At 39.8% G+C, this 27954-nt stretch overlaps 1 protein-coding gene across 4 annotated transcripts in view; it reads right to left on the bottom strand.

The window, feature by feature from the left end:
- GRHL2 (grainyhead like transcription factor 2) overlaps window positions 1-27954 on the bottom strand; it is a 67056-nt gene that overhangs the window by 9622 nt on the left and 29480 nt on the right. For 2 of the 4 annotated variants that reach the window (XM_066334289.1, XM_066334315.1), the window contains exons 8-14: window positions 23272-23366; window positions 14567-14725; window positions 9005-9092; window positions 8779-8918; window positions 6757-6788; window positions 5580-5674; window positions 97-182 (exon numbers count right to left, since the gene is read on the bottom strand). In XM_066334289.1, the coding sequence (XP_066190386.1) occupies window positions 97-182; window positions 5580-5674; window positions 6757-6788; window positions 8779-8918; window positions 9005-9092; window positions 14567-14725; window positions 23272-23366 (695 nt within the window). The remainder of the gene's footprint in view (window positions 1-96; window positions 183-5579; window positions 5675-6756; window positions 6789-8778; window positions 8919-9004; window positions 9093-14566; window positions 14726-23271; window positions 23367-27954) is intronic. The other 2 variants (XM_066334297.1, XM_066334306.1) reach the window with 2 other exon arrangements.

The following is a 27954-nucleotide window of genomic DNA, read 5'->3' as shown; positions in this document are numbered from 1 at the left end:
TCATCTTTATATTATGGTTTATCTCAATAATACATGGAAAGCCTCAGTATTTTCTTGCCAAGAAAGACAAACAATATGAGAACATCAGATACTTACAGCTTCCATTAGCCCCTTTACTGTGGGTGATTTCAGCATCAAAGCATCAAACACCTCATCTGTCTCCTTCCTCACATACAAAAGCACTGAAATAAAAAAAAAAAATCGAACTTGGAGCAGGTTCAGTCAATTGCACAGATTAAATACCCCACACTGAATAGAAAAACAAATATTAATCCATGACAGATAAAATGAAGCACTGAAGATGGTTTGCACTTAAAAAGATGTACCTTTAATATCATCAGTGATCTAGATGTGGACAACACATCATACTTGCATAGAAAATATGACAGTATTGAATATTCAGCAAATTTAATCTTAGGTGAAGAATCTCTATCTTCTGTGAAGAATCTCTATCTTCCAGAATCTAAATCTCCATTTACAGAAAGAAGCTAAAAAGCACTGGGACCTTGTCCCATGGTTATAGGACAAAACACACAAGCTAGGTCTTCTTAAAACTCTGTCTTGGCTTGTACCTCTTCAGGCATCGTCTAAAAGGCTGGGAAAGGACATTCAAAAAAGGCAAGTCTGAGTTGCCTTTAGCTGTGCTTTTGAGAGCAAAATCAAAGAAAAGGTAAAGAAATAGCTATCTCTTACATTACCACGCAGATGACTGCAAATGGCCTGACCAGTATGAAAATAAACACTGGGGAAAATGAGTTCAAAGTAATTTGAGACTTTACTGGGGAGACATTTAAGAGCACAGCTGGCAGGGAGACACTTAGCAGTGTGCCCACCTACTTAGGTACTCTAATGCCATTTCTGTTCCTTTTCCTCCCTCAGATGTCCTGCTAGCTGTTAGCTGTCCACAGACACAGTGCCCTGCCCTCTCTAGCTTTCCTTTTCTTCACACCTACATAGGTAAAAGGAGGAACCTTGCTATAATATGGCAAAAGCAAAGCAGACAGGTACAAAGCATGTAAGCATAGACACTAGAAAAGTGTTTTAGGCATCATCTCACATGACTGATAAGTAACAGGTTAAATAAGATGTTCTGCAATTTATTTTGTTTCCTAAATAAACTGCCTTTTCAAATAGCACTGCTGCACATGAGGTACAAATACACATTCACTGTAATGTCTGTGTGACAAATTACATTGATAACTTTTTTTTTTTTTTTTTTTTTTTTTTTGTAGATAGAAAAGGGCATCTTCTGAAACTGCAAATTCTTACAGTCCAGGAGATATATTCACCAGGTAACTCAACAGATGATGTGCAGATGAACCAAAAAATACGATGGTATTTTTCATATAGAAGTAATTGTGTAGAAGTTAATTTTCAGGCCAAAACTCTAACAGGATGGACTTGGGCCCATTTGCAGAGGATTGCAGCTTCTTTCCCCAAGGTTTGAAATGACTAGAAAAAATCATAGGTACTTCAGTCCCCTGACTTGGCCTACAAACCAAACATGTAAGACAATGTTGAGTTTTCTGCATCTTCAATTCAGAAATATAAGCCACGAAACTGCTACCACAGCATCCTAGAGTCACATCCTTTTCACCTATATTTGGGCAGTTCTTTGGGGCCTGGCCTGAGAACATCCTTCTGATGGACTTAGAAGCTGGCAACTTTAGGTCACAACTTAAAGTGTCAAAATGTAAAAGAAAAAAAAATTCCACACCAGGAGTTACATTTTACCATGCCTGACATGTTTAATGGCATGAACAAGCACTCACTCAATGGGCTAATTTTACCAGTACTACCACTTATATTCATTTAGTAAACTTTTCCTTATGAATAGAGGGTTGTCCTGTAGGTCCTGGCTTTACAAACATCGGGAGCTCTGCCAGCCTTAACAATTACAAATATATCTGAAAGGAGGAAAAAAAAATCACTTGGCCCAAGGTTAAAGTTGGTTAATTACACAATCCCAGTGCTGAGCTTTACTGTTGTGCTTGGTGTGCCAGGCAACATTATACACACAGAGAGGTGGGATAAGTAAGCACATGGGGGGTTGTTAGGTTTTTCTTTACCCCAACAGGTGTGAAACGCCTGGCTTTGATTCAGTAGAGCACTTTTCCACAAAAGGCTTGTGGTGACAGTGATGTCTTAGGAAGCCCCTGTCTCAACCCTGCCCTTACACCCTCTTACTCTTGCTCGTCTCAATGAATTTTCCTGGATAACAAGCTCTCTCAAACAGCAGATGTGAGTGAAAAAATAACCCTTTTTTGAGTTATTCTTCAAACAGATCAGATCCCTGCCTCAGTGTACAATGTAGCCCCACAAGCCTTTATGCTGGCAGAGCAGCACAGAGACGGCCACAGCGGGAGGCACAGCCAGAGGGGAGGGAAAAGGGCTGCAAAGGCTCCACTGCACTCAGCAGCAGCATTGCCACTGAATGACTGTGACCGTGTAACACAACTCATCCTCTGATCCTACTGTCACCACATTCATAGCACCTAGATGGGCTCACTCTAACAGTACTAATTAGAAGATTTGGAGGGGAACAAGGGCTAAATCCTGTACAAGGTAATGAGCTATTTTTGCTAAAAGATAAATTCAAATTCGTCTGCTCTACTCCCTGGTCTTAGTCCTTAACCATCTTGCTAGCATTGAAATCCACTGCAGACCTTAATACTCTTTAGATGTTAAAAAGAATTGCAAAAGATGGGGGGAGATAAATTTGTCTTTAGTTACTTAAGGAATAGCCCCAACACACCAAATTGCAGAAAGACAAACAGCTTTTGCTCAAGGCAAGGGATGTTGTTGCACCACTGAGACTTTTGGAAGCCAGGCCACCGAATTGAGGATTTATGTGTGAATGCAGAGGAACAATGTTAGATACTGCTTTTAAAATTGTTAACAACAACAATACATGAGGAAAAATGAAACTAAGAACACAATGAGACAGTAAGACTTGGGACATTAGGAAGGTCTGAGCCTGGACACTACCAACGCTGTGACTGCACCCTATGAACAATAACTACAGTCTGTTCAGGAGGTAAGGTACATTTTAGTCCAGGAAAGAAGGGCTGGTAGCTGTAATTTGGGTTTCCTTTCTCACATTTGGAGTTTTCATTATTGCCCAGGCACAAATTCCTTGGATGGCTCTCAGCCTCCTGATTGTTAGGAATCCAAAATGTTTCAGAGTAGTTTAGCATGACTTTCCTAAGACATGAAAGCCAGACAAAAGATTACTTTCTTGAAACTGAGAATTTCAGGACTGGAAATACACCTGATCTATATCTCAGCTGCTGGATTTATAATTAATGGGAAACTCCCTATGAAATCTGAAAGGTAAAGTGATTTGAAAACTTACTGAGAACTCAAAACAGGAAACAGCCAAGTCTAGCCAAGTAACTAGCTGTGATGCACATTTGGTACAGATTAACATACTTCACATTTCTGTGTTGGGCACTTGGACTTCCCTTAGAGGTCAAGGAGATGAAAGAATCATTCAAAAAGAGGCAGCTACCTGAATGAGAATATGAACTGTGTTTGCAAATCCCTTCAGACCTGTTCTCTTGAAGGCTGTCCCTTAATATTTCTACTTCCACTAGTGTTACAAGTAGGTCCACATACTTTCACTTCACTTCTTCAGTGGGGCTTGGACACCTCACTGGCTGCTACTTACCTGAACTGCTCTGTGAATGAGACACCTTGGGAATATTTTAATTGATTTTAATGTATATTTTAACATATATTTTCACACATCAGGCCTGTTCACTCCCAAACATTACACCTGCACCCCATCTACACCTGCTCTCTAGGAGTTATTGATACTGCTGTACCAAATAAATCTTGAGAAAAGAAGCTTCTAATATGGAAAAAAAAAAAAAAAAAAAAAAAAAAAACACAAACCAAAACATTTTAATACCCAGTGAGTTCTCTGGCAAAGACAACATTATCAAATGGGTAATTCAGCTGAGCTGCACGCCACCAGCACGATCCCAGATGCAAGGTTCCGGATGGCAGGAAGTTCACCAGAGCAAAGGCCACGCTGGAAAAGCCTTGGCCTCCAGCCAGAATAGTCCAAGATGAGAGAAACACTGAACAGGAAGGGGATGGGAAGAGAGCATCCTCCAGCTTCTCTGGTTCTATGCCTCTCCTGGATTTAATCATTTTACATAGTTTTGCCACTAGCTGATTTTTTTTTTCTTTCTAATTTTACCCTTGAAATGCTTGCAGGTCCTGGATGGTATCAAAACAACTAACCACAGCAAAGGACAGGAATAATCAAAGCAAACCAATACCTCTTTGCAGGCAAATTCCTAGGCTTCCAGCTGGGGAACCCAGGTGAGACTGTAGGAAATGACAGTTCTTTATGTAGCCCTCATGGCTGTCATCTTCTGCTTGATACAGCCTTGATAATGTGAATTTCACTAAGGTCTTGAGTCAACTGAATGCAAGTCCATGGTCAGTGCTGACCTCACATAATTAATTTAAGATGTAATTAAAAGAATCATATGTTCACATTTATTTCAAGAAGATATCAGTCTCTATCCTACAATCTTCTATGCTTCCCCTGGTTCAAGCACATCACCCTAACCAACACAGAAACTTTGCAAATGTGGGCTTGTGGAAAGCCACTTCTGTAAAGCTCAAAGGAGTCTTATGAATGGTACAACTAAGAAAAACCCAGCTCAATTCTGTACCTTGTTGCTTTGTTGTCTCACAAGCTGACAGGTGAACTTCAAAAATATTTGCAAGTTTTAGTTACCTAAGTTTGTCAATAAATTTACATGACAGAACTCATGAGACTGAAGGAATGGCAAATATTCTCCAAGGTGTTTAACTATGACAGTGTAGGAAGTTATCACGGACGGCACTGCAATGGAAGTAATGTACATAAACAGACTTTTTGGACAAAACCACCTTCACTGCAAAGTTTAACAGTTCAGCCTAAGCTGTTGCTTCAATATTATTCGACTTGTAGCAGACTGGAAAGCAGGAGAGCACATGAAATTCAACTGTAATAATACCCATCTGGGCAGTAAAAATAGTTAAGGGAAACAAACTCTTAAACAATTCAGTTACATGTGCTGGAAGATGTCCCTCCATGTCTTATATTTCTACTAGGGTAGGAAATTTTTGAGATTTTATTCCAGCCAATTTAAGTCTGCAGTCAGCAGGAGCTTGCCTGTTAAGGTCTCTGTATTTGACCCAAGGCATCTTGCATATTTGCTTGTGATCTCAGACAGAACAGAAAAGATGAGCAAAAGTTAAAAATAGACCATCACAGATTTGCTGCTAGAACTTCTATGAACTTTGTAGCTTGGCCAAGAACCAAGAAACTTTCTAGCTTTTTTTCTATATTCTTGTGTCCTGATCCCTTCTTGAGAGAGCATAGTCTTTTTTTTTTTTTTTATTTTAAGTAATTTCAAGCATTTGTTAAAATGCCTCCTTATAGACTGGCAGATGCAAAGATCTCCTCTCCCATCTACTAATATTTGTATTAGCATCCTACAACTGACTTTGTCCAAGCCAGCTTGAGGGTTTGAGTCCCACAGAATTATTTTTAATTGCTAAGAATTGATTGTTACCTCTTTTCAGACCTTCTTCTTTGATTTGTTTCAAAGGGGAGGGACCAAACTCTTCCTCCACAGGCCGAAACATCCTTTTGACCAGGACACTGCTACTAGAATATACAAAAGAGGGACAGTAAAACTGTGTTCACTGCAGAACAGGAGACAACAGCAACAGTCATGACTCACTTTGTACTCTGGCAAAAACACCCACTAACTACTCAAGTAGCACCAAAAACAGAAACTGCAAGGATTTAGCTTTTGATGCTTATCTGAACTATCCAGACCTCTTAAACTGCTGAGACTGACTGGCTGGGACAGGTGACGGGGAAAATATGTTCTGATGTTACACACTAATTTGAAAACCCCAAAGGCCCTTAACTGTTTAAATATTGAGGGAAGGGGGTAGTTATTGCTTGATGCAATAAACCCATTTGTTTCTCAAATTCCTTGCAAACCTTATGAAGAACATCAGTTTCAAAAAGAAATAAAAAGGACCTCATGTTTTCAAGAAAATGTCGACTGCAGCCACTCCCTACCTTTTTCAGGTTTATGGGAGTGTAGCTATGTTACTCCAGAATCTCAGACTTGAGGGTGTTCACTTGGGGATCAAGCAACTTAAAAAGTATGGAGCTGGCATACAGTGTGGGCTGAAGTTCAGTCACTCATATTAAACCCTTATTTTATGGCATCTCCAACTGTTAGAGGGACTTTCATCAATTCTTCCAGCCCCTCCAAAGTCAGGTAGAGGGTACTCCCATTTCCAACATTCCTCCTTCCCTGGTTCTCTGTTCTCTTTCTGCCTTTCTCTTCTGGCACATAGCCCATGGCCTATTCTCTCTGCAGTTCCTGTATTTGTTGCATACACGTGTGTGCACTGCTAAACAGTTTTCAGGAATGCAGTGAAGTTCAGTGCTTCAATAAAAAATTCCTGGTTTTCAAATTATTTGAGAACCTTTATGATTACATAGATGGCACTTCACTGTCAAATAAATTTCCCTGTCCCTGTACTGAACCTTGGGACTTTTTTACTTGGAAATGTATTAAAACACAGACATAAAAAGTGGACAGTTTACATGAGAGAACATGAGGGAAGGGGGACAAAGGGGGTCAGTTTTATCTGATTTCATCTTTTGTATCGACTTTCTGTGAGTTCAAACTGTTAACTGCAAAGCTTGTGAAACAAATAGCTTACCCTTCTCTCTCATCATCTGTATTATAGTAAACCTAGAAAAATGGAAATAAAAATCCATTATTCCCAAAACTCAGACACTTGTTTAACAGAATAATTTCAAAAGGGAGAAAAGACAAGTGTTTAGCAGTTTATCATATGTTTAAAATCCTTTTCCTTCTATAAAACACAAACACCTCTAGTTCTAACTGTCATCTGGAAGAAGTGGGGCTTAGAGAAACTGCTGTTGATTATCATCTAGTGGAAATATATCAAAGTTTATTTGAGAGACATTACCCTCTTCCCTGGTTTATATAATTTTCCCTATTATTTTACAATACTCTAAATCAGATCACTACTCACCTAAATTACCCGTAATACAGTTTAAGCCACAACACTCACAAGCTTTTGTATGTATTTAATACTGACTGAAAATCTAATTAAACTCTGAAGAACAAGATTAAACTACAGGCCTAATGGAAATACAATTACTAATGGTACAGCTGAACATTTTTTGCACAGGCTGTGGGCAGAAGCCTAAGTCCAGTTTTGTGTAAACCCACATAGCTGAGAGTCACCGGGACCGGATTTACAACAGCAGCAAATGCAGCTGACAGTAGCAAGGAAGGTATAAAATCACAGTCTGTTGTCCAACACTTTACAGCACAGTCAGCCAAACTCCTCACAATGCAGGTCTGCACCAACAAGTGCACCAGCCCTGCAGCTGCTGAGCACCGGTGCAAGTGTGGGGTGGAGGCACAGGGCACAGCAGCCACTCCTGCTGGGCAGGACAAGCCACCCCAGGGAACTCCTGCACTGGTGCTGGCAACGCTCAGAGCACACTCGGCTCTCACTAGGAGCCTTCACTTCTGAACCTGTGCAATGAAAATAGCTCAGAGGTGTGTGTGTGTGTGTGCAAAGCTGAGGTCTGTGGCTAGGAATTACAGCAATAAAAGACATCGCTGAACATTGCCTAAGAGCTAGGAAATGGGGATATCTTCCAGTTCGTTTAGAAAATTATTTACAAGATTATATATACAAAGGAATGCTTCCACCGTCTCCTGTTTTGAAACAAATCCACATTCTGGTTTGAAAGCCATGAGGACAGAAGGTACCCAACACTGATATGTGAGTGGGTGTCTTTCCAATTTGGGAGAGTAAGCCAGTGACAGCTGCGATTACAATGTCTGCGCTCTCTGTGCTTTGCTCAACCACAATTCTCACTGCTTCAAAATAATTGACAATTCCAACACTCAGTTTCATTTAATCTTTCTCATTTTACTATTTTTCAGCCAGATGCATATTAAATTTCCTCATCAACTATTTGTCTTTATAAACACATATATAAAAATCTCACTCTGCTCCCTAAGATGTTAATAAATAACACATTCATAGTAAAAAAGTCGTCAGAGCTGACCCTCCAGTTCAGGTTTTCAACTTCCCAGCAGGCAATAAAGTAGAAAAGAATCAAGTCAGGAAAGACTTTCTCATGTTTATTAGTGATAATAACTGCAAATACAGAATATTAACATTAGTATGATGGAGTTTTACTTGGAAGAGTGAAATTTTTTTTTCAAGGAATTTCCAGATCTCTAGGGGATGCCGACAGAAAATGGGTAGTGTGTTCAGTGACCCTACTCTTGACCTTCCTACACGTGTAAGAGCTTGGTCTTTGTTTTCAGCTGCGACAAGGAGGGGGATCTCTGCCACCACAAGGTGGCACTTCATTTCACCAAGCCAAAGAGTGCACTAAAAACCAGATTGTGTTTCAGTCACAAATCAACCTTATATTTAAAAGCAAAAGAATGATGAAACCCAAACTAGTCAGTTGTCAAAGAAGTATAAACTCCTTCTTCGCACCCAGAAATCAGAAAGGTACATCTTACTCGTAAGGTCTTCTATGAGTGATGTGCCAAAACTGCATTTACCAAAATGAGAGCTGAAACAAGCAGCTCCCAGGAACAGTGATTTTTTTCCCTAAAACCTGCCCCACAGCAGAAGGAGCCAGGTGGCAAGTGGGCATTTGCTCATCTCATGATTTCCTACCTGTCCAGTTCTTTGTAGGTTTCCAAAGTGAACATCCGGTATGAAGAGAACTGGCTGGGAATCCAGGTCAGCCATTGTTTTGAAGAAGGTGATATCACTCTTCTTCTGCAGAGGGAGTGCATTCAACTTCCCTTCAGCTGCTAGGTGAATCACAAAGCACAGGGTTGTGAAAGGAGGCATATTAAGCATGACTTAGCCCCAGACCAGAAAGGCCCACTTTACTCACCATTATTACATGAGGCTTGGGATGCCTGGCCTTTGCCTTTCTTCCTGTTCTGCTTTCTCTCTTCATCTCGGATTTTCCTTTCTGCTCCCTGATGCAAAAAAGACAACTCACAGGTATTAGCCAAAGAGGAACCACTGTGAGTATTGTACTTTGCAATGCCTGGAACTACAGCAAGAGACACACAGAAATGCTAAAAGAGAAACTGGTTATTTTATTGCAGACAGATCTGTCCAGTCTGTTGGGAAGGTACCAGGCTTTGCATGATCACCTGTGCCTGAGACTCAGCTGGCATATCCAGTAGCTCCCATGACTACAGACAGCAAGGGGAACATATCCACATGTTGGCTTGCAGGAGCCAGGACAGACAGTATGCAGTCTTGTAGAAGGACTGATGCCAGCATAACTTGTGCAAAAAGCCATCCCAAGCCCAGTCTCTGCAATGGACAGAGTGCTTAGGCCAAATATGTTGTGCATGTAATGGCATAAAACAGCTACAGGATTGCTATCATTTTGCATGTCTGTGCTGAGGTCTTCCCTAAACTCTCCTCCAACCACTTTGTCTGGGGGTGGCATTGCTCCACGGTAGCCAGCTGTGCAGAGCCTTTGAGAACTGACAGTCCAAAAAGGCTCTGCTGACAGCTTGCCAACATTGCAAGGGTTCTTACAGAAAAATACACGCATTTCAAACCAGGAGAAGCTCTCCAGAAATAGAAAAGCAATGTAGCACTGCCCTATTAGGCACCAGGAACTACTGGGAAGTTGCAGGCTCCTGTTATGTAAATACACTCTCAACAAGTTTAAAAAATAAAACTTGTTATTGACATAAAAAGCAGCAACACCTCCTTTGAAGTTCTCCTAATTTACTTTATAAAAAATACCCATCACATTGTGAAGGGTAATGAAGATCCATATGCTCCCAGACAGTTGGCATGCAAGATTACAGATTTTTTTTCCAAATTAAAATTAGAAGTTTCTTGAATAGAAAGGGAGGGGAGGGAGGTAAAGAAAGCAAAAAATACCCACTCAAGATGGCAAAATTCACACATGAGTCAATGAATCAAGTATTAAAAGATGTACTTGGCTGTGATCTATCAGTAGATTTCAAGAGGCTGAAAGAGCTGGAGGAAGAAATAGCTCTTTAGGAAAACATGAATGTGTCAAACAGAAACACTGCCTCCAGACCAAGTCCCAGTCCAGTTGTCACTCACCAACCTCAAACACAGAAGCCAAGGGATTCAGAGTTGTGCACTTATCAGAAGTGTTTCTGACGTACATTTGTAACCTTCAAGGCCACATGCTCTTTCTAAGAAAGGAGGAAAATTACACGTCACAGCCCCTGTTCAGCAAAAAGCACATCCTGAGAAACCTGTGCTGCACAAGGGTTCTGCCAGGTGGCCACAGCCCTACCTGCCACACCGTGCTGCCACTCTGCTGCTCACAGGGAACAGGATGAACCACCAAAGTATTTCATACACGGCAGCAAGTGCAAGTTTCTTCTCAAGAAAGCAGAAACTGAGGAGGACTCAGCCTTTTATCCATAATAAAAAGTATATGTTTTCCTGATTTTCTGTAATGTTCTTTGTAACCATGAACTTGGTGATGCTTCACAACTTCGTCTTCGTTCATTCAAGGGAACAAGCCCCAAGATCTCTGGCGTGTAGGCAATCCCTGAGCTGGGCAGTCATTTCCATCCACCAGTGTTTATTTGTGCCACAGCCACTTCACAAATGTTGCAACTGCAGTACCCACAAAACTACCTACCAGCCCTTCTGAACTTGGAGCAACCCACATGGCACAGGTCAGCCAAGCCTACAGGATGAACGTCACCATCACAGGGATGAGACCACAAAATGATTTTTGCATACTAGAGCCTTTCTGGCTGCATAGTTTTAACAGCTGAGCCATCTGACACATACTTAATAAAACACAGTTTGCACATCTCTTTTGTACAGAAGAAATAACCCTCTTAAAGGGGACTACAAACTATGCTGTGACCAGTGAAATAATTAAATATCTGGGCTTTGTATAAATGCAAAGAGCATTTCTGCTACTAATAATTAAAAAAATGCAGCCTACAAATTTCATCTGATGCAGAGTATTTTCTTCCTAATTCTTCAATTCATATAAACTTAAGTCTTGCATTTTAGCTCCAGCCTGACAAAGCCCTTGCCCTCATAAGGACCACTCCCATCACCACTTTGATGCTCATGTTCACTTGCTTCTAGTTCCAGGCTAAGGCACTCCACATCTCATTGGGCAGGCACATGGACATTAGCCTTCATCTCTTCATAGCTGAAGATTAATAATAAATTAGTGTTGGTCAATATTCTATTATAGTCCATTTTCTCTATGATGCTCCACACCAAAAACAAGGATGCAAAAACTGCATATATGTCAAAGAACATGTATAATTTTTTTCAGATTAAAGAAAACTGGATTAATGTATTTTATTTTGGATCAATGTTATGTCATTTGCCAAGTAAAGTTCTGCTTTTTTCAGCAAAATAATCACATGTAGAAAATCAAGTTTCTTCAAGCTCTGAAGTCCTAGTTCCTTCATACACAGTGGCTAAAGCATCACGCAATATATAAATAGGCCTGGTAGCAAGTTTCCCTGACAACCTACTTAGGGAATAAAAATTATATATTCTTATAATGCAGCATCAGTGATCTGCACATGATAAAAAGACTGCAAGGGAAGAGAATTACCAGTGAGAAAATATGATGTGGACAGTAACAAATACTTTGAAGATTGTCTACTAAAAACAAACATGGACAAAAGATTGGAGAAGAAATAGGGAGTAAGGTAAAGTTAGATTTGTTAAGTAACATTTACAGCCTTTGCAGCATTTATCTCCATACATTTATGTCACAAAGCACATACTAGATGTGAGTTGGTGTTGCTCTCTAGTTTATATGTAAACTAAAATTAAACTCAAGGATAAATACTAAAAATATATATATATAATATGTACCACTTAGCTAAATGCAGTTTTATTTCTTCAAAGATAACTCTTTCCACAACAGTTATGCTGTGTTGCAGCTACGAGGCGTTAATTTGTCAGCTAATGTTCTTAAAAACTGGAAACCTCCACATGTGATTTATCTATGTGAATATACAAATACACTTATTGGTCCTAAAGAGGAACCCCCATTGCAGAAAGAAATATTTGTAATAACATCTCAGGCACAGAAACATTTTTTTTCATGTTCCAAAATGAAAAACATTTCGTTCTTAGGCAGGAGGAATTTACTGTGCAGTTCCACTAGTTCAGGTGATTATAATAGATCAGGTTCTTCTCTCATCAGCTTCATTTTGAGGCTGTTAGATGGGGGCATATCAGTGCAGTTCACACTTTCAGAATTTACAGAGATCATTATATGTTTGCTGGGATTTTTCTTAACATTCCTATAGTACCTCTTCAGTTGATCATGACAAGGAGGTAGGCAATAAATAACATTCTCAGTTTCATGGCCTTTCCCAAAGAGGCAGCAAGCTTTGACCTTGTCACTGGAGGGAGAGTCACAGGCTAGCAAGAGAAACTGAACCATTTAGCACCACCTTAACCAGAGCCAGGGGTTTATTTTGACATCTTGGAAAGATGAGGATACCCAGCCACACCAGCTACCTTCCTCTGATGAATTCTCTCAGTGCCACCAGCAAGTGGAAATTCTGCAAACACTTATTTACTGACAAAAGCCCTATGACAAAGAGATGTTGGTAAAGACCTGACAGCATAAGTTTGGGGAGAAGGAAGAATTCGTCTCTTACCAAGTGCCAATTAGTACAAACTGTCATGTGAATTGACCTCGATAATTTTCATTCACACAAGTTGCTTTCACACCCGCATTAACTTCAGAAGTACTACATGTGTGTATACATTTATATTAATCAGATATATAGCCTATTATCAATACCCTTGAGCCCTTCAGTTCCCACTTCCAATACCTTTTTGATGTGTATAACACTTTAACTACCCCTGTGATCTTTCCTTCTACTTTGAGACAGTTTTGCTTAATAGACTCAACATTCATTTCCTGCTTTCTAGTCTGGATATTTGAAGCTCCAATTAAGCCAATAGATGCAATGAACATGCATTATTCAAAATCTCCACCAGTTGTACCTAGAGGTCACCCTTGATGAGTTTGTGCTCTGAATTTCCTTCCTTTTTTTAAATAATTAATTTTTTTCTAATTGCTCTTCAGACCCAGGTAGATGAAAATGACTTGTTACTTTGATAGTTAGTGAGCTTTTAACATCCAGCTGCAGCTTCAAATCTCTGAACATTCGACATTCAAAGTTACAATTAAAAGCATAGCATTTTGGCTGCAAGAAGACCTCAGTGCATATATTTACATTCATTACTTCCAAAGATTTTCCTCCACTAACACAACTGACTGATTAGCCCTCAAGATCTCGTTGTCAAGACAGCAACAAGGGAATGAACTGAAAAGGGGGAAGGAGCTGCAACACTGAGACCTGAAACAGTTGAACTCTTACCCTTTCCATTAAAAAGTTAATGTTATGTTTTGCCTGGGGCATGGCCTTTTTGTCTTTCTATTCCCACCTGTAGGATGGCAAGACTAATTTGGATAAATTTCCAAGTCACTTAAATAGATGTAGGCTCCTGAATCCTTGAACCTTGACTAGAATCCTGGCATCAGCTCCCCTATGAAAGATCTTTCTCAGCACGAAAAAAGTTATTGGCTGGCAGACGCTAAACAAAACTGAAAAGTGGTCACATTCTCTTTGAAGAATCATCACTGACATTTCTGAGCAACTGTTTCTACCTATTAATATATAGCTGATCATGACACAGTCTAGTTCATTCAGGAATGATCTATGTCTGGATGCTGAAACACCTTACTAATTTCCACATAGAAGCAGTCATATCTACAGCAAAAACATCAAAATTTTGCTAAAGAGAGTGTGAACACAGACAAAAAATAGTCAGTGAATTACAAAATGGGAATGGCTAATATATTTTTGTATTTTACTTTTGATAAGAAAATCCTAGCAACGTAAGAGCTTCTAAAATAACTGTTTGTAAGCAAAGTGGGGGGAAACTCATCACCTGTGTCACTGGAATTTGCTGTTTTCCACTGCATCATAAAAGGGAGCTTGGCAGACCCTCCGGAAAAAGTGCATTTTTCTGTCAGAGAAACTGACATGAAGTTTACATGCTACCTATCCTGGCTGTAAGAGTTAGAAGGGATGACATCAGCAGACTGCCATTTATGTGAATCTGTGATCAGCACAGACCTCCCAAATAGAGATCACTGCATTTGCACCTCCTATTACTTTTTTGATATTCCAGAATCATGACCTTCAACAGTCCAGCTATTGCTCACAAGCTGAGGAATCAGGACCAAAAAGTCTGCAAAGCAGTAAAATAATTACAAGATAATCAGTTAAATTTGTGATACAGCCAGTCTAAATGCTATGATGAAATACAATTCTTTAAGGAAAGAAACAGCATTTAATTAGGTCTAAAATACAGCAACAATAAACTGCTTGACAAGATTCCTCCTTCATCCATGATAACTGTGCTTTCCACTTACCTTGTCACAAAAAACCTTGATCTGGCAGTAGGCTCGGTGGATGGGTTTATTGCTGCGGTTGTTGTAGCTGTAAGTATCGATCTGAATCATCAAAGGAAGCCCTTTTACTCCTTTTTGTGAGGAGAAGTCTGTGCTCAAGCAATTCACTGTGATGAAAATCTGTGTGCCAGAGAGATTTCTTTTTAAAATGTGGTACAAACAACAATTAAACTTCCAGAAATACATGACAAGAAATGGGAAAATAAAGTAAAAAGGTTTTAATTCAGCTGTGATTCACGCTTTGACAATTCACACATTTATCCTCCACTTCTGTCCAGCAAAGACACTTCCATGCCAGGAAGAAGCACAAACTTGAAAGACATACATTAATGTATCAGTTTGGATCAGAAGCTCACATTTGAAGTGAATCATTTGGTTGTCCCAACTTACCGTGCTTTGGTTCACACCAGAGCTCGGAATACATTAAGTGAATTCTTTTTGGAAGAGCCAAACCAGAAAGACATGTTCTAGGAGCACTCCTCAGATCCTCCAGCAGCTCACAGTTGCTTAGTTCATGGGAACTGACTAAAGACAATCTGAGATAAAACTTCCTAAAATGTGCCTCATGTGGATTTCAGGTCTTTAGCCCTTACTTCTTCCACTCTACAAACCTGCTGCGTATGTTTGCACTACTTGTTAATACAGATCATTTTGGTTCATCCTTTCCAGCTGCCTTAGGTATGGCTTGTTCATCTGATGGCTCATTCAAATTCAGTGAGACAAAGATAAACTCTACTCTTTATTTTATTTTAAAAATTTTCTTCACACTCTTATCAACACTACTGCTTTCTCCATCCCATCAATAGATACTCCTGTGCTCATTTTAAGGGCCCTTCACTGCCTTTCCTCAATTTTAAAGATGCATCTCACCCTGCCTTTTGAACTGGGAAGGAATTTTTCAATTTTCCCTACCTCTCTTCTTAGAAATTCTCTTTGATACACAGCAGCCATGTAACTCTGCACTGCATTCAGAGAATCACAGAATCCTCTGAACTGGAAGGAACTCAGAAGCATCACTGGGTCCAGCTCTTAAGGTGAATGGTCCAACCAGGGATGGAACCCACAACCTTGGCATTGTAAGCATCACGCTGTAACTGAATCATCAAGTTTCCTGCTTCCCTGTACTTCAGAAATGCACCTCTTGCCCTCCTTCTACAATAAAAACTTACAACTTGATAGCTACTAATTATCTTCTTCTCTTTAACTCAATTGGCACATGGGACAAGGTGCGTCTCCATCTGTAAAGGACCTGGGAGAAGGGTCTCCCAACACCAAAGTCTCCCAAGGACTATTCTGAGGTAAAGCAAGCACTCTGAACTGAAATACCACTGGATAGCAATGGCATGCATAAAATTCAAGACATTAAACTAAATTAAAAATCTAATTTTCAGCCCAGTGAGGAATATGTGCATTGCATAATAATTTTGGGCAATTGTGTATTAACCTAATTCTACTTTTCACTTACTCTCAGTTTAAAAAGCAACAACAAAACACCAAACAAAACAAAACCCAAAAAGTGTGAACCAAGGAAAAGGACTGAGAAAACCGGCAGTACATATCTGCAGAACCAGGGGGATGTGAAACCTGCTCCAGAAGAATAAGGACACTCAGGAACGATCTCAAACTGGTCTCTCAAACAGACCTGATGCACACCTCACTGAGCAGATGAGAAGGCAGCAGGCCCCTGGGGTCTGTGAGGATTCCTGAAGGAAGAGCATAAAGAACATCCCCCCTCCACTGTCTCCATTCCACAAACAGGGAAAATAAACCAACAGAGAGAGTCACCAGAAGGCAACATCTCTAAGAAAGACAGCTGAGAATAAAGAAGGGCTCCAGCAGGGCTGGTGGGGGATACTTTACCCTCCTGGCAGAAGTTAACTTTACAGTCAGGGTCTTTATGATGGAGCCAGAGCAGCTTGTTTGCCTGACTGAGCTAATGGTCCCTCCTTTCTGCTTCTGATTGTATCACAGAGCTGCATTTACAAATGAAATAGTTGAACTTTAACTGTGAGAGAAGAGGGAGGCAGGGAAAGGCCCTAGGTGAAACTCTGATTTGGAAGCTGATAGTGTTATTTCTGTTTCAAATTACAAGTTGATCTCCTCAAGCTCCGAAGTGTAGACACAGTGAATACGCCTTTGAAATATGACAGCCTGAATTTTCACTTGCCTTTAGAATCATTTATAGTGCCAGGGCAATGGTTTAAAGTGTGTGTGAACACACAGCACTGGAACAAAGTCTAGCATTAAACAGAATCTGGCCTCCCTACATTTTAGCCCATACTTCTGCACAGGGATTTTCCAAAATGTACGTTCAAACGTGAGAAGATGTGCAGGCTTTGCATCTACCTAGCAGTTTGTACATCTCCCACGCTTGCTGCACACTCAGCTGAGAAGCAAAAAAAAGATCTTGTCCCACCTTAATCAACTACATACACAGTGTCATCTCTTCACTGCCTCCACAATCATAGAGCAGAGTAGGAGTGGCTGGGGAAGACAGACTTTATGGTTTCAAGAGTCCCCATGCAGCAATAACAAATTATTCAGCATGAATAACAGATAGATGCTGTAAGACTCAGTATCTCGTCCTGACACTGTAATACATCAGGATCTCTCTGAGGAGCAATGATTGTACATTCATGCACATGAAGTGTACTACACTTTCTGTCATATCATTAGCACTTCACAGATAGACAGAGGGATTTGAATTAACACAGATCATTCATACCGGGGAATTTTTCTGTCTCCATGCAGTAGTCTATTAGCTTTCCTGTAAAGCACCACACAGATTTTGGGTTTGGAAAACATGAGTGTATAGAGGGAAAGGGAGGAGGACATAGGTTCTGTTATTTATTTTAGGGTCTGTTTTTCTGTTTGCATGAATTAAGATTCATACCAGTGCAGCACTCTGGTATGGTGAAGAGGACCTGGAGAAACATCTGAACTCAATGAAAGAGATAAAATTCCCCTTCTCTCTCCCCTGGTCTGACCAGAAATCACCTCCCCAAAGCAGTGACATGCCCTAAACTGCACTGATTTCAGCCATTTGTCCAAGAACACCCTGCTTTGCCCTATCACCTTCCCCCCTCCCCAGCTCCTGTCCATAACACATGTACTCCCACACTGATGAGACAAGGGGCAAAACTACTCCATGGGCAGCCACAAAAGGGAGTGATGCTCTACTTTTCTTAGAAGATACCCACATTTAAGGTCTCCTTTGCTGTAGTCTTTCACATAGTAGAATTAACATGGTTAGAAAATGTAGACTTAAGTAGAAATTACAGTAGCAGGAAGAGAAATCACTTTTCCTTCCAAGCCCTGTCTACACTTGTCTTAGAACTATATTAATAAAAGTTACTATGATTGTACCTGAATTCAGATGCAACTTTTTTTTTTTTTTTTTACCTGAGCAAACTGGATTTTGGCAATGCTTTGCTATCTGGAACACATTGTACAATTGTCATAATAGTGATGTCTGGGGTTTTTTATGTCAGCATATCCTAGATTAGAGCAATTAATGGCAGAGTTCCACCCATCTAGTCTCCAGCTCAGGCGTGCCGTTGGCAATTAAATACTAATTTGGAGAAACATTTGGCACTGAGAAAGTTTCACAAGTGGCCTAACATAACGACAACTCTTCTGTTTGTTATAGAGCGTGCCTAGAAAAAGCACTCTGTCTTTTGGGGACAACACTCCTCCACGGTGTAGCTGCTATTATGAGAATTGCTGTTTGTTAAATACTGCAGCATAATTGGGATGTACAAGACACAAACACAGTAAGCTGCCTTAGGAGAAAGCAAGGCTCAGGAGTGCATTTCCCTTTTTATCATTTAATTCAGCCAACATGTCTCTTGCTGTGGTCTCTCGGCTTATACACTAAAGGTCTACAGTTACGAAACTTCTAATGTAAGTCTTTTATTACTATTTACATTTCTGCCTCCCATTGTCTCAGGAACTGCCAAGGGCAGAAGGAAGGGAAGAGTGCATTACAGCACAAAATAAGAAACTTAAAGCAATTTCTCTACCGAATACTGGCACTACATAGAACGCAGATGGGGTCTCTTAAAAGCCTGCTTTAAAAGGTTCCTCCCTCCAGACTGTAACAACAAAGAGTTAAATGACTCGTCTCTCAAATGACTAACCTCAATCCCATCATTCCTCGTATACACAGAAAGTGTGGGTTTATAGTTTCTCCTACCAGCCGTTACCTTATAAATCCCACACAAAGGTAAGACCTTCGTTTTATTTCAATACAAATGTCTCCAGCAAATGTTTACACTACTCTTTTGAAGCTTCTTCAACCCACACCACACCCTGGCAACTACATAAAAATGCCATTTGCTTTGAATCCCAGATGCATACTTACCAAGCCATTTGTATACACTGAATTTCAACATTATGTGCTACCACAGGTTAACTCTTCTCTAATATATACACGTGTGTGTGCATGTCTCGCATCTATATATACACTCATATATATATGCACACTTGCACACACAGACATGGTTTATTAAAGTAGCTGCCAAGTCTAACCCTACATAATTTCTGCTCCTAACTCCCCAAAATGAACCACCTTTTCCTTCAACCTTTACAGTTTTAGAGTAGACATTAATTTCCTTCCTAATTAAATTAAATTTGATGCAACTTGAGAAGGAAATTCACAATCAAGAAAAAAAGAATCTTATGCTAGTCAAAGCCTGTCCTAAGTATCATTAACAATGTTTAAGAAATATGAATTGTCACAATACAAATTACTGCTAGAGATAGTGCTGCTCTATAAGCTTGATTTTACCATTGTACCCACTGGAACTGGAGCTCAGTTTGGCCCACAATATCCAAGAACTTAATCCTGCAAATCAATCTCTTTGAAAACAGCTTATTACTGTATGAGCTATGCCAAAACTCATTAAATAGCTGGAAAGGTTCCCAGAAGCTTCAGCATACTTTGGATTAAAGATCTACATTTCAGTTAAATTTAGCAGGACAGTGATTGCACGCAAGTATACACAACAACTGCTCAGCACACAACTCCTGCATTCACTGAAATCATCTCACTCATCTGCCAGCACCTGCCTGAATAACACAGCCACAAACATGTCTGTTTATTGCATGTCCAAGTTGCAGTGCTTAGCAGAAATCTATACTCTCTTGATATCAACAAAAACTCTTTTCTCTTCAAGGTGACTTTTTTTTGTTAGCAACTGTTCATTGCAGTCATATATCCGATTTTAAGGCTAAAAAGTACTTTCCATAAAAACATACAATTAATTGTTTCAGAAGTAACACCATCATAGCCAATTTAAATGATGTACCTATCAGAGACAAGGAGCTAGGTAGGTTTATGACAAATACATTATCCTTTAACCAAGAGAATTCTGCCTCTTTAATAATCTTTCTTGCAAACTAACTTCTGTCATTGCTAACACTGCATACAGACAGGATGAATATCTGTCAGAAATGAAGCTGAGCTCTGTTCAAAAGCCTCCACTAGAACTTCATCAACTGGCCAGATGTTACAGTAAAATCTTCTACAGGGCAGCAGCAAGGTAACTATGTAGCTTCTAGCATATTATAAAGACACTTTCAAAAGATAGTTAAAAAGTCAGATCTTGTTAATTGTTGTTTGTTTCCTCATCTTTTTTTAAAGAACTCCTTTAAAAATACCAAACATAGAATATGGGTTGAACCAAAGGAAGACAACAAATCACCTTCCCATAAATGTTACATATTTATAATAGAATTAAACATGGGAGGGAAACAAAGATGGATTGTACAAAACTGTTCTTCTCTTTCTACCCCTGCTCCCTTACAGCCTATTTTTGTCTTAAGAAAGTACTGAGTGTGACATGGCTATAGAGCCTTCCCCTCATTTCCCTGGATCCTGCTCCAAACCACAAGCCCCACACTGACCTCTAGATAACAGCCCCAGCAGAAAAGGATGTTGTTCTAGAAAACAGTACGGATGTGCCAGGCCTAACTCTGCTCTGCCAGAAGGCAAGGGGAGTGCTGCTGTCAACCAGGCACAGCAGAGGAAACACTAGCAGAGTGGTGTTTCTGAGTTTGGTGCTATTTCCTTAGTCCACAGAACGCAATAGTGCAATTATTCCATATCTTGATACGCACTGTACAAGATTCCCTTTCCATTGACTTGTTCTGCCAAGTTGGAAGACGACACACAAAGCCAACTAGTCCAGTTCCACTGACATTACTGGGACAACAGAGAGCAGCCTCTGCCTGTACCCTCTGGATTCCTGTTTATTCCACTAAAATTCCCAATGAAATGCTGTCTTACCAACCCTTAAGCAGATTTACTGGTAGCTGGCAGAAAAATAAGGCTTTTAATCAGCTGCCATCCAGGTGGAGTAGGAAAGTGAGAAATCTGATGCTCAAGATTAGTTTCACAGGAGAGAGAGGTATATTTGGTTAGGTGATTTCTACTGCTTCTGTTTGATTTTCTACAGCCATCCCCAGAAGTGTTCCAGCAAGAAGGTTTTCTCTGCTTCTTCCAGGGCCAGTAAGATGCTTCATCACATCCCATCTCAGAGGCCCTGAAAAGAACTGTTCTATGCCACTTTTGTCTGACTTGGAAAAAAAAGGCTCTTGTGCCTCTGAGGGGGTTAAGTTTTAATCTTGAAATTGTGGTGAAAATGGAAAACAATACTGAACAGAAACAATGGAGCCAGTTGAAAGATCATCATTCAAAAAGCTTAGGAAAAGGGAGTCTGTAATTATGCCTTGAAATTCTTCATCTCCCATGGATGAGGTAATTGCTGGACAAGAAACAGCCTCCAGTGACGTGCCTCAGAACCCACAGGTTTCCAACACCACAGGGGCATCCTATGGGAATCCCCAGACCCAGTGCAACCAGTTATTCCATTATACTTTCAAACAGGAGCAAACATGTACACGTAGATGTGTGTGGGGAGGGAAATACTTTAGTGCAGACAAGGTGATAAGCTTTCACAAACAATCTGATTTATGCTTGATAGCCAAACACTAAATCATGTTATTAATCCTCTTTTATCAATATATTTACAGTTCAAGCTCCTAAAAGATCAGATATTTAATACCCCAAAAATAAATAACCATAAGCCAATTTTCATTTTAATAACTATTTCCTGCAGAAATACAAGCAGCTTAAATTCCACTCCGAAGAGTTTTTTTAATCCAGTAAGTGCCTTTATTTTAAAACCTTAGTTTGTTTTGCTTCCAGTGATCATTGCAAAAGTTGTGTTCTTAATGTTCTGGCATCTAAGGCAAGAGCCAGGTGAATGGTGTGAGATTAGAACAAAATGTCCAAGGTTAATACCTGACCTTAGTAGATGTGACTTCCTTATTCCTAGATCAACATGGGTGTTTTGCTAAGTCTGACTCGGAGCTGCAAAAGCAAATGTCTTGGGAACTGCCAGCCCTGGGACAGGACTGCCATGTTTCTAGCCCTGGTAGCGCTTCTGTAAAGGTCCTTGAGAAAGAGTGCTTGTGTTGGAGATCCCAAACTGGTATTTGTCTGCACAGTGATCACACAACAGTTGCCTGTTGTTACTGCAGAGGACAACCTATAGCTGTATTTTGAAATGGAAACACATAATAGGGAAATATCTGGGGTGGTGGAAATGTAATCACTATGTGAGTAAATACAGCACCATTAGCAACTGGGCCAAGTACAACTCTGTTTATCAAGGTCTGCTTCTGAAAGAGCTGGATGATTTTCAGAACTATTGTCTTTTCTTTTAAGATGTGCATCAAAGATAAAAATCCCTGTTACTATAAACAGGCAACACCTTCAGTCAGGGAGTCAGGACAGTGAGTGTTAATGCTACCACTCAGTATTCAATACAAGTTCTCAGAGGACTCACTCTGAGGATGCAATCTTTCTAATGCTGCTAGAAATGCAGTGGGCAACTGTGCATGAAGATGTCCTTGTATTTGAAAGATTCACAACTTTACTTGAACACTGGACATTTTGTATTCAACATGAAAACAGTATCAGGAGTTTGCCCAGCTCAGTGTCTGCTGTTTATTAACTCTACATCCTCAAGAGTACTGCATTACCCCCACTCATTTTACACAGCCTATTTCCCTTGTTTGCTTTCCAGGGGCCAACTTCTTCTTATAATTACCGACAGTTTTTCATTTCTCCCACACTAGTCCATGCAGCTGAAGCACTCTATCAGCCTTTGTACAACCTTATCTGTAAGAAACTAGTTAAGGTGTTCTGATGTCCTGGTTTATGATGTCCACTTGACAGTCACACTCCTGAATGAAAAACCCTATGCCTGAGGGTACTTGACCATTAAGAAAAAAAAAAAAAAAAAAAAGAAAAAGGCAAAAAAAAGAAGTCTCAGTCCTCAAAAACACTTTCATTCCCAATTGCAAAGACAGTCTGTGTAACAATATAAAATATAATGGCACCAACAGTAGTCTAACTTACAGAGTATTGATTATTGGACATGCTTATAGTGTAGAAAGGAAGCTGATAATTTACAGAAAGAAAACACTCAGCTTGTGTCTTACACCTGGCTTTACAAATAGGAAAAAATCTTTTACTGTTTCTCAGGCTGGGCACGTACCAACAAGCCCTCTTATTTGTCAGAAAGGAGGGAAATGGAACAGTGTCTAAGAATGGATGGTTCTTATAAAGGGATGCCATCTGCATGGCTTTTCCTCACCTTTGCCTCCTCATTGACATCCCAAGTAAAGGACACGGCATTGAATGCAATTTCTTCAATATTCCCAATGGTATTAAAACTCTCCTTGTAATCAGCTGTAAGAAAAAAACAAGAGTCATGAAAAAATTTGAACTTTCTGTTTTACAACTCATAGTACTTATGTGCTTCTTAAGCTGGGTTGTCCAGTGCATGAAAACAACCTCTTGTATCATTTATGATTAATTATGAATAATCTTAATCACAAGGAGGAAATATAATGCAACTTGAGTCTTATGCATAATATATCACTAGCTAATGCTCTCACAAAATATTGTTGGCTCTCAAAAAGGCGTAAGTGCGACTACTGGCAATGAGTCAGTGCCTTCATTAGGTTGGCCAAGGAATGGCCGAAACTGGAAAATTATTGAAAACTACTGAAGCATTTAAAGGCAATGTTCAAACCTTGATATTAAGAAAAAAAACATGGTAAATCCTAAAGAAGAAAGAAGCTTTCTAAAAGTTTAAGAGCTATGACTGCAGGAAATCATCAGTGTCCATTTCAACTTCCCCAGGAATTACTGTACTGCAGGTTGGATTAGTATTTATATATTATTAAAAAAAAAATCAAAATGCCCACAAAAAATCCAAACCAACAAAAAATCCCCCACAAAGAACCAAAACCACAAAGATCCTTTTTCCAAAGTATGTACACTACTAAAACAGCAAATAAACAAACAAAAATATTTTTCATTCTTCTGGCTACAAAATCTGCACCTTCTTCTCACTACTTCCCCACATACTGTTATTATTATCATCAATAAACTAGCATTTTGGAAGGAATGAAAAGCAAAAGGGAGGAAGATTTCAAAGTTGACTAACCCTCCCCCAAAAACAGTAAGGGTGGAAAACTATGTAAAACAGACCACTCCCAAATCTTCTCAATAATTGAAAAAGAACAAGCATTGCTTTTCTCTCACTTTGCTAGATAGTTTAACACATTATCTTTTTGATGACAGATTAAGAGAAATTCCAGGTAATATCTGCCGGATTAAAGGAACTTCCAGATAGTTCACACTAATGGAAGAACTCTTTCTGGGACAAACATTTCCTAAGGGTTCTAATTGGACTCAGTGCTAGAGGGCTGAGATTACACACCTGACCTAAAGTTTGTCCAAATCTGTGCTTCAGAAGCATGCTTTGTAATCAGTTATAGAAAGTGGATGTTTTGGTATTCTGTGAGACACACAAATGGTTTCAATATTCATTCCTTTTGCCTAAACTGTTGGTCTCTAAAAAATAATTTCTAGGTAATAACTGCTTTAAAATAGTTTTTAAAAAAACATTGCTGCAAGAATAATTATTTCACATTTGAGACAAGCAATCAGGATACTTTTCTCTTGAAACACAAGAACGCTGGAATCTCACTGGGCAAATAAAACTGTGTCCCTGGGACACATGAATGATTTTGGATTAAAAAAAAAAAAATCACTATTCATACCATAGGAACAGCACAAGATATTTGGTGATGTAGCAAATTAACAAAATGTTTAAGAGGGGGAGGCAGGCTTTTCATTCTCACCTTGAACTCAGATCTCCTTTCTAACTGAAGTCATTGGCTTCACTATCTAAATTCAGTGTGGGGATGCAAATGAGAGGAATTAGAAGACACATAAGTAGTTTAATATGCATGTGCACACATCCACCCACCTCTTAAATTTATGATTCACCAGAAAGTGCCTCGTGCAAGTGACTGCTGCATATGGGCGTGCTGTGTAGGTGCACTTTGGAAAGACATGAACAAGATGTCTCATAAAGACACATGTTTTCTTGTCTTAAAAGGCTCTCAGAACCTCACATCCCACCAATCCTTACCCTTCTCTCAACACATGCCTCTCCTTTAATTGCTATACATAAATCTCATGGAGTGTCTATGTGACACTGTGAAAAAGCAGGAGTGCATCCTATTCCCATCAATTTACAGGCAATTAAAGAAGGATCCCCAGTTGATTAAGAAAGCATTTATAACTCAGAATATTTGAAAGCTGTTAAGAGCGCCTACAACTTTTCCTCTTCTCCTGCTATGAGTTACCAGAAAGAGAAAATCAGAGTTGTTCAATATGCAAAAACGGCTGCACAGGACTTATTTCCTCTTTTGTTACGTAAATTGCATATTAAACAACGGCAAAATTTTAATGTTAAACATTAATCATGCATTATGTGTAATTGCATACTTTTGTATTGTGCACATAAATAATACAAACTATCCTGAAAAAAAAAAAAAAAAAACCAAAAACCCAAGCACAAGTTTCTTTGGAACACAAAGCTTCCATACCCACTCTTCATATTTGAACCTGTTCCAGTATGTCAAATTATTGCACTTATTCTAAACAATCAATATCCACTGCAATTAAGTATTGCATTCTTTATTTGACATTATTTTAAAAGAAAAAACTAGTGATCCAATGTCACAGCACAGTGAAAATACAGCTGTTTTCCCCCTACCCCTCTTATTCCTCCTAAAAAAAGTAAGCATGCACCTAACTTCTTCTTCAGAAAAAAACAGTACATAGCCTAAATTTGGAAAATACCCTCCCTTCTTGCCTAATAATTGTCAGAGCCTCAGGTTTATTCCTCAAGCATTAAGGACTTCAAAGCATGTAAGTACATGCTTATCTTATTGACATCAACACATCTTCAGACCTGTCACTGCACCTAATCCATTGAAGCATCCTTCTACCCAAGAGGTGCAGCAGCCAGTACACAGAACAAACAAAAGCAGTGACCCCCGTGTGTCTGGAGTGAAGGAGCAAGCCACTATTTCCTCTGATGTCCAGGATATAACTACAGGCCAGAAAGCAAACAGACACATCCCTGCCACTATGGAAAGCAGCACAAGCATAGTCCCCCTGCCTGCCTCAGATCTGAACAGCTGGAACCCAGAACTCGAGCATCCCAAATTAACTTGATCCTCTGCCTGCTAAGGACCACATCATACTCTAGATTAAAAGTGCATTCATAAACAATTAAAAAGGATTCACAGATGTTAAACACGCTACAAGCATTGAATTAAAATAAGAGTAACATCTATGGAACAGGTGATGCAGAGTTATGGACACTTAATCTTCTTTGTTAACTACATAGGACCGGGACATTAACTCAGTATTTAGAGGACTCCTTCAGCGATCTGAATTTTTAACATAAAGGGAAATCTTCATAGAGCCATTCAATACAATTTTGCAGGGAAGGGACCCCTGGGGGTCATCTGCTTCAAGCAGGGCTAACTTCAAATTTAGATTAAGTTGCTCAGTTACATCATTTGATGATAAAACTAGAAGCAGCTTAATACTTCTATGGGAAAAAAAATTGGGAGTCATTCTGGCCTAATAAGCCAGTTAGTCATACTGCAAGTGCCAAAGTAAATAAAATGTACTTCAGAAACACTGTACTTGTAAGAACTATGGCTGTATTTCAGTTGTTCTCAAGAAAACACTACTGAGCAACATATTTAGGTCTTTTTTTCTGAAAACTGAGGTGAACCATGCTCTTACAGCTCTCATATCTGACAAAAAGGGCTGTATCAGTAAGTCTTACTACACTGTGCTTTGCTCATGTTTGCAGTGCAAATAAAGAATACGCACTAGAGTGCCTCAAAAGTCAGTGCAGAGCTATTTCACCTCAAACTAATGGAAAATTAAAAGACATTCACTTTAACACAGGTAAACACACAGCTCATGCACAGCACTTATTTTGAAGAGCACTATTTCAGAGAATAATACATACCATAAGTTAATTGATGGGGTAAGGCAACTGAAATGTGCTAGGACACCTCAAATGCAGTGGAGTCAGAGGGCGTTGGAACTACAGTGGAGCGAGCTGCTCAGCACATATTTTTCAAAGGCATGTGCATTACCACCACAAGCTTGCAGGGACTAGCACAAAAAAAAGCACCCTTCAGTAAGAGCTGTGACGTGGCCTATTTCTTCTTTTAATGTCTCGTGATAAAAGTCATTTGCTCTGTGGTAGCAGTTTTACTGCATTAGAAACCCCAACGGGCAAGAAGAGAAAATGAGGGGAAGGGGGGAAAGAAAGAAGTTAATGAAACAGTTCAGCCAGAATAATGATAAGATAAGAGGCAGAGAAGAGATTCTGGAAGAGCTGCTTGGACAAAATACACTTGACCTTAAATAACATCAGGCCTCAGTGGAAACTGCAGCATTTGAAAATCTACAGACACTGCAGTGAGTAGGACCACTTGGGGACAGATTCCCTGATCACCCAGTTCAATCGCCCCTGAAGTCTCCAAATGTTCTCGACAAGTAACCCGGCTTTGGTTTAGCCCCCCTCTCTGCCCCCGCTCATTCCTGCCATTCAATGGTTTGGTTCCCTCAGGCGGTCAAAACAAGATAGACTTTGTCTGCTTTGGTCTTGCCGACTCCTTTGACTTGACGTGCAGATGGCTGCATGTGTAAACTGCATGTGGGAGGGGAGAAGCGCTTGATGTCTAGACACTGCCACTGACTTCAACTTCAGGCTCCTTGGCAGAAAGTACGTGTTCTCCCTCTGCTAAAAACTCCCGAGCATGCAGATAGGACAGCTGGGGCTGAAATGGGCTTGTAAATACTTTAGATGGGATGAACAGTAAACAGGTCTCTCAGGATAGCACACCAGAGCTTGCTTCTCCCTCACTGCTGACACTGACAAGAC

Source organism: Sylvia atricapilla, chromosome 1, assembly GCF_009819655.1.
Source record: "Sylvia atricapilla isolate bSylAtr1 chromosome 1, bSylAtr1.pri, whole genome shotgun sequence".
Taxonomy (NCBI): domain Eukaryota; kingdom Metazoa; phylum Chordata; class Aves; order Passeriformes; family Sylviidae; genus Sylvia; species Sylvia atricapilla.
The sequence above is the reverse complement of the archived record's forward strand: the minus strand, read 5'-3'. Positions and strand labels throughout refer to the sequence as shown.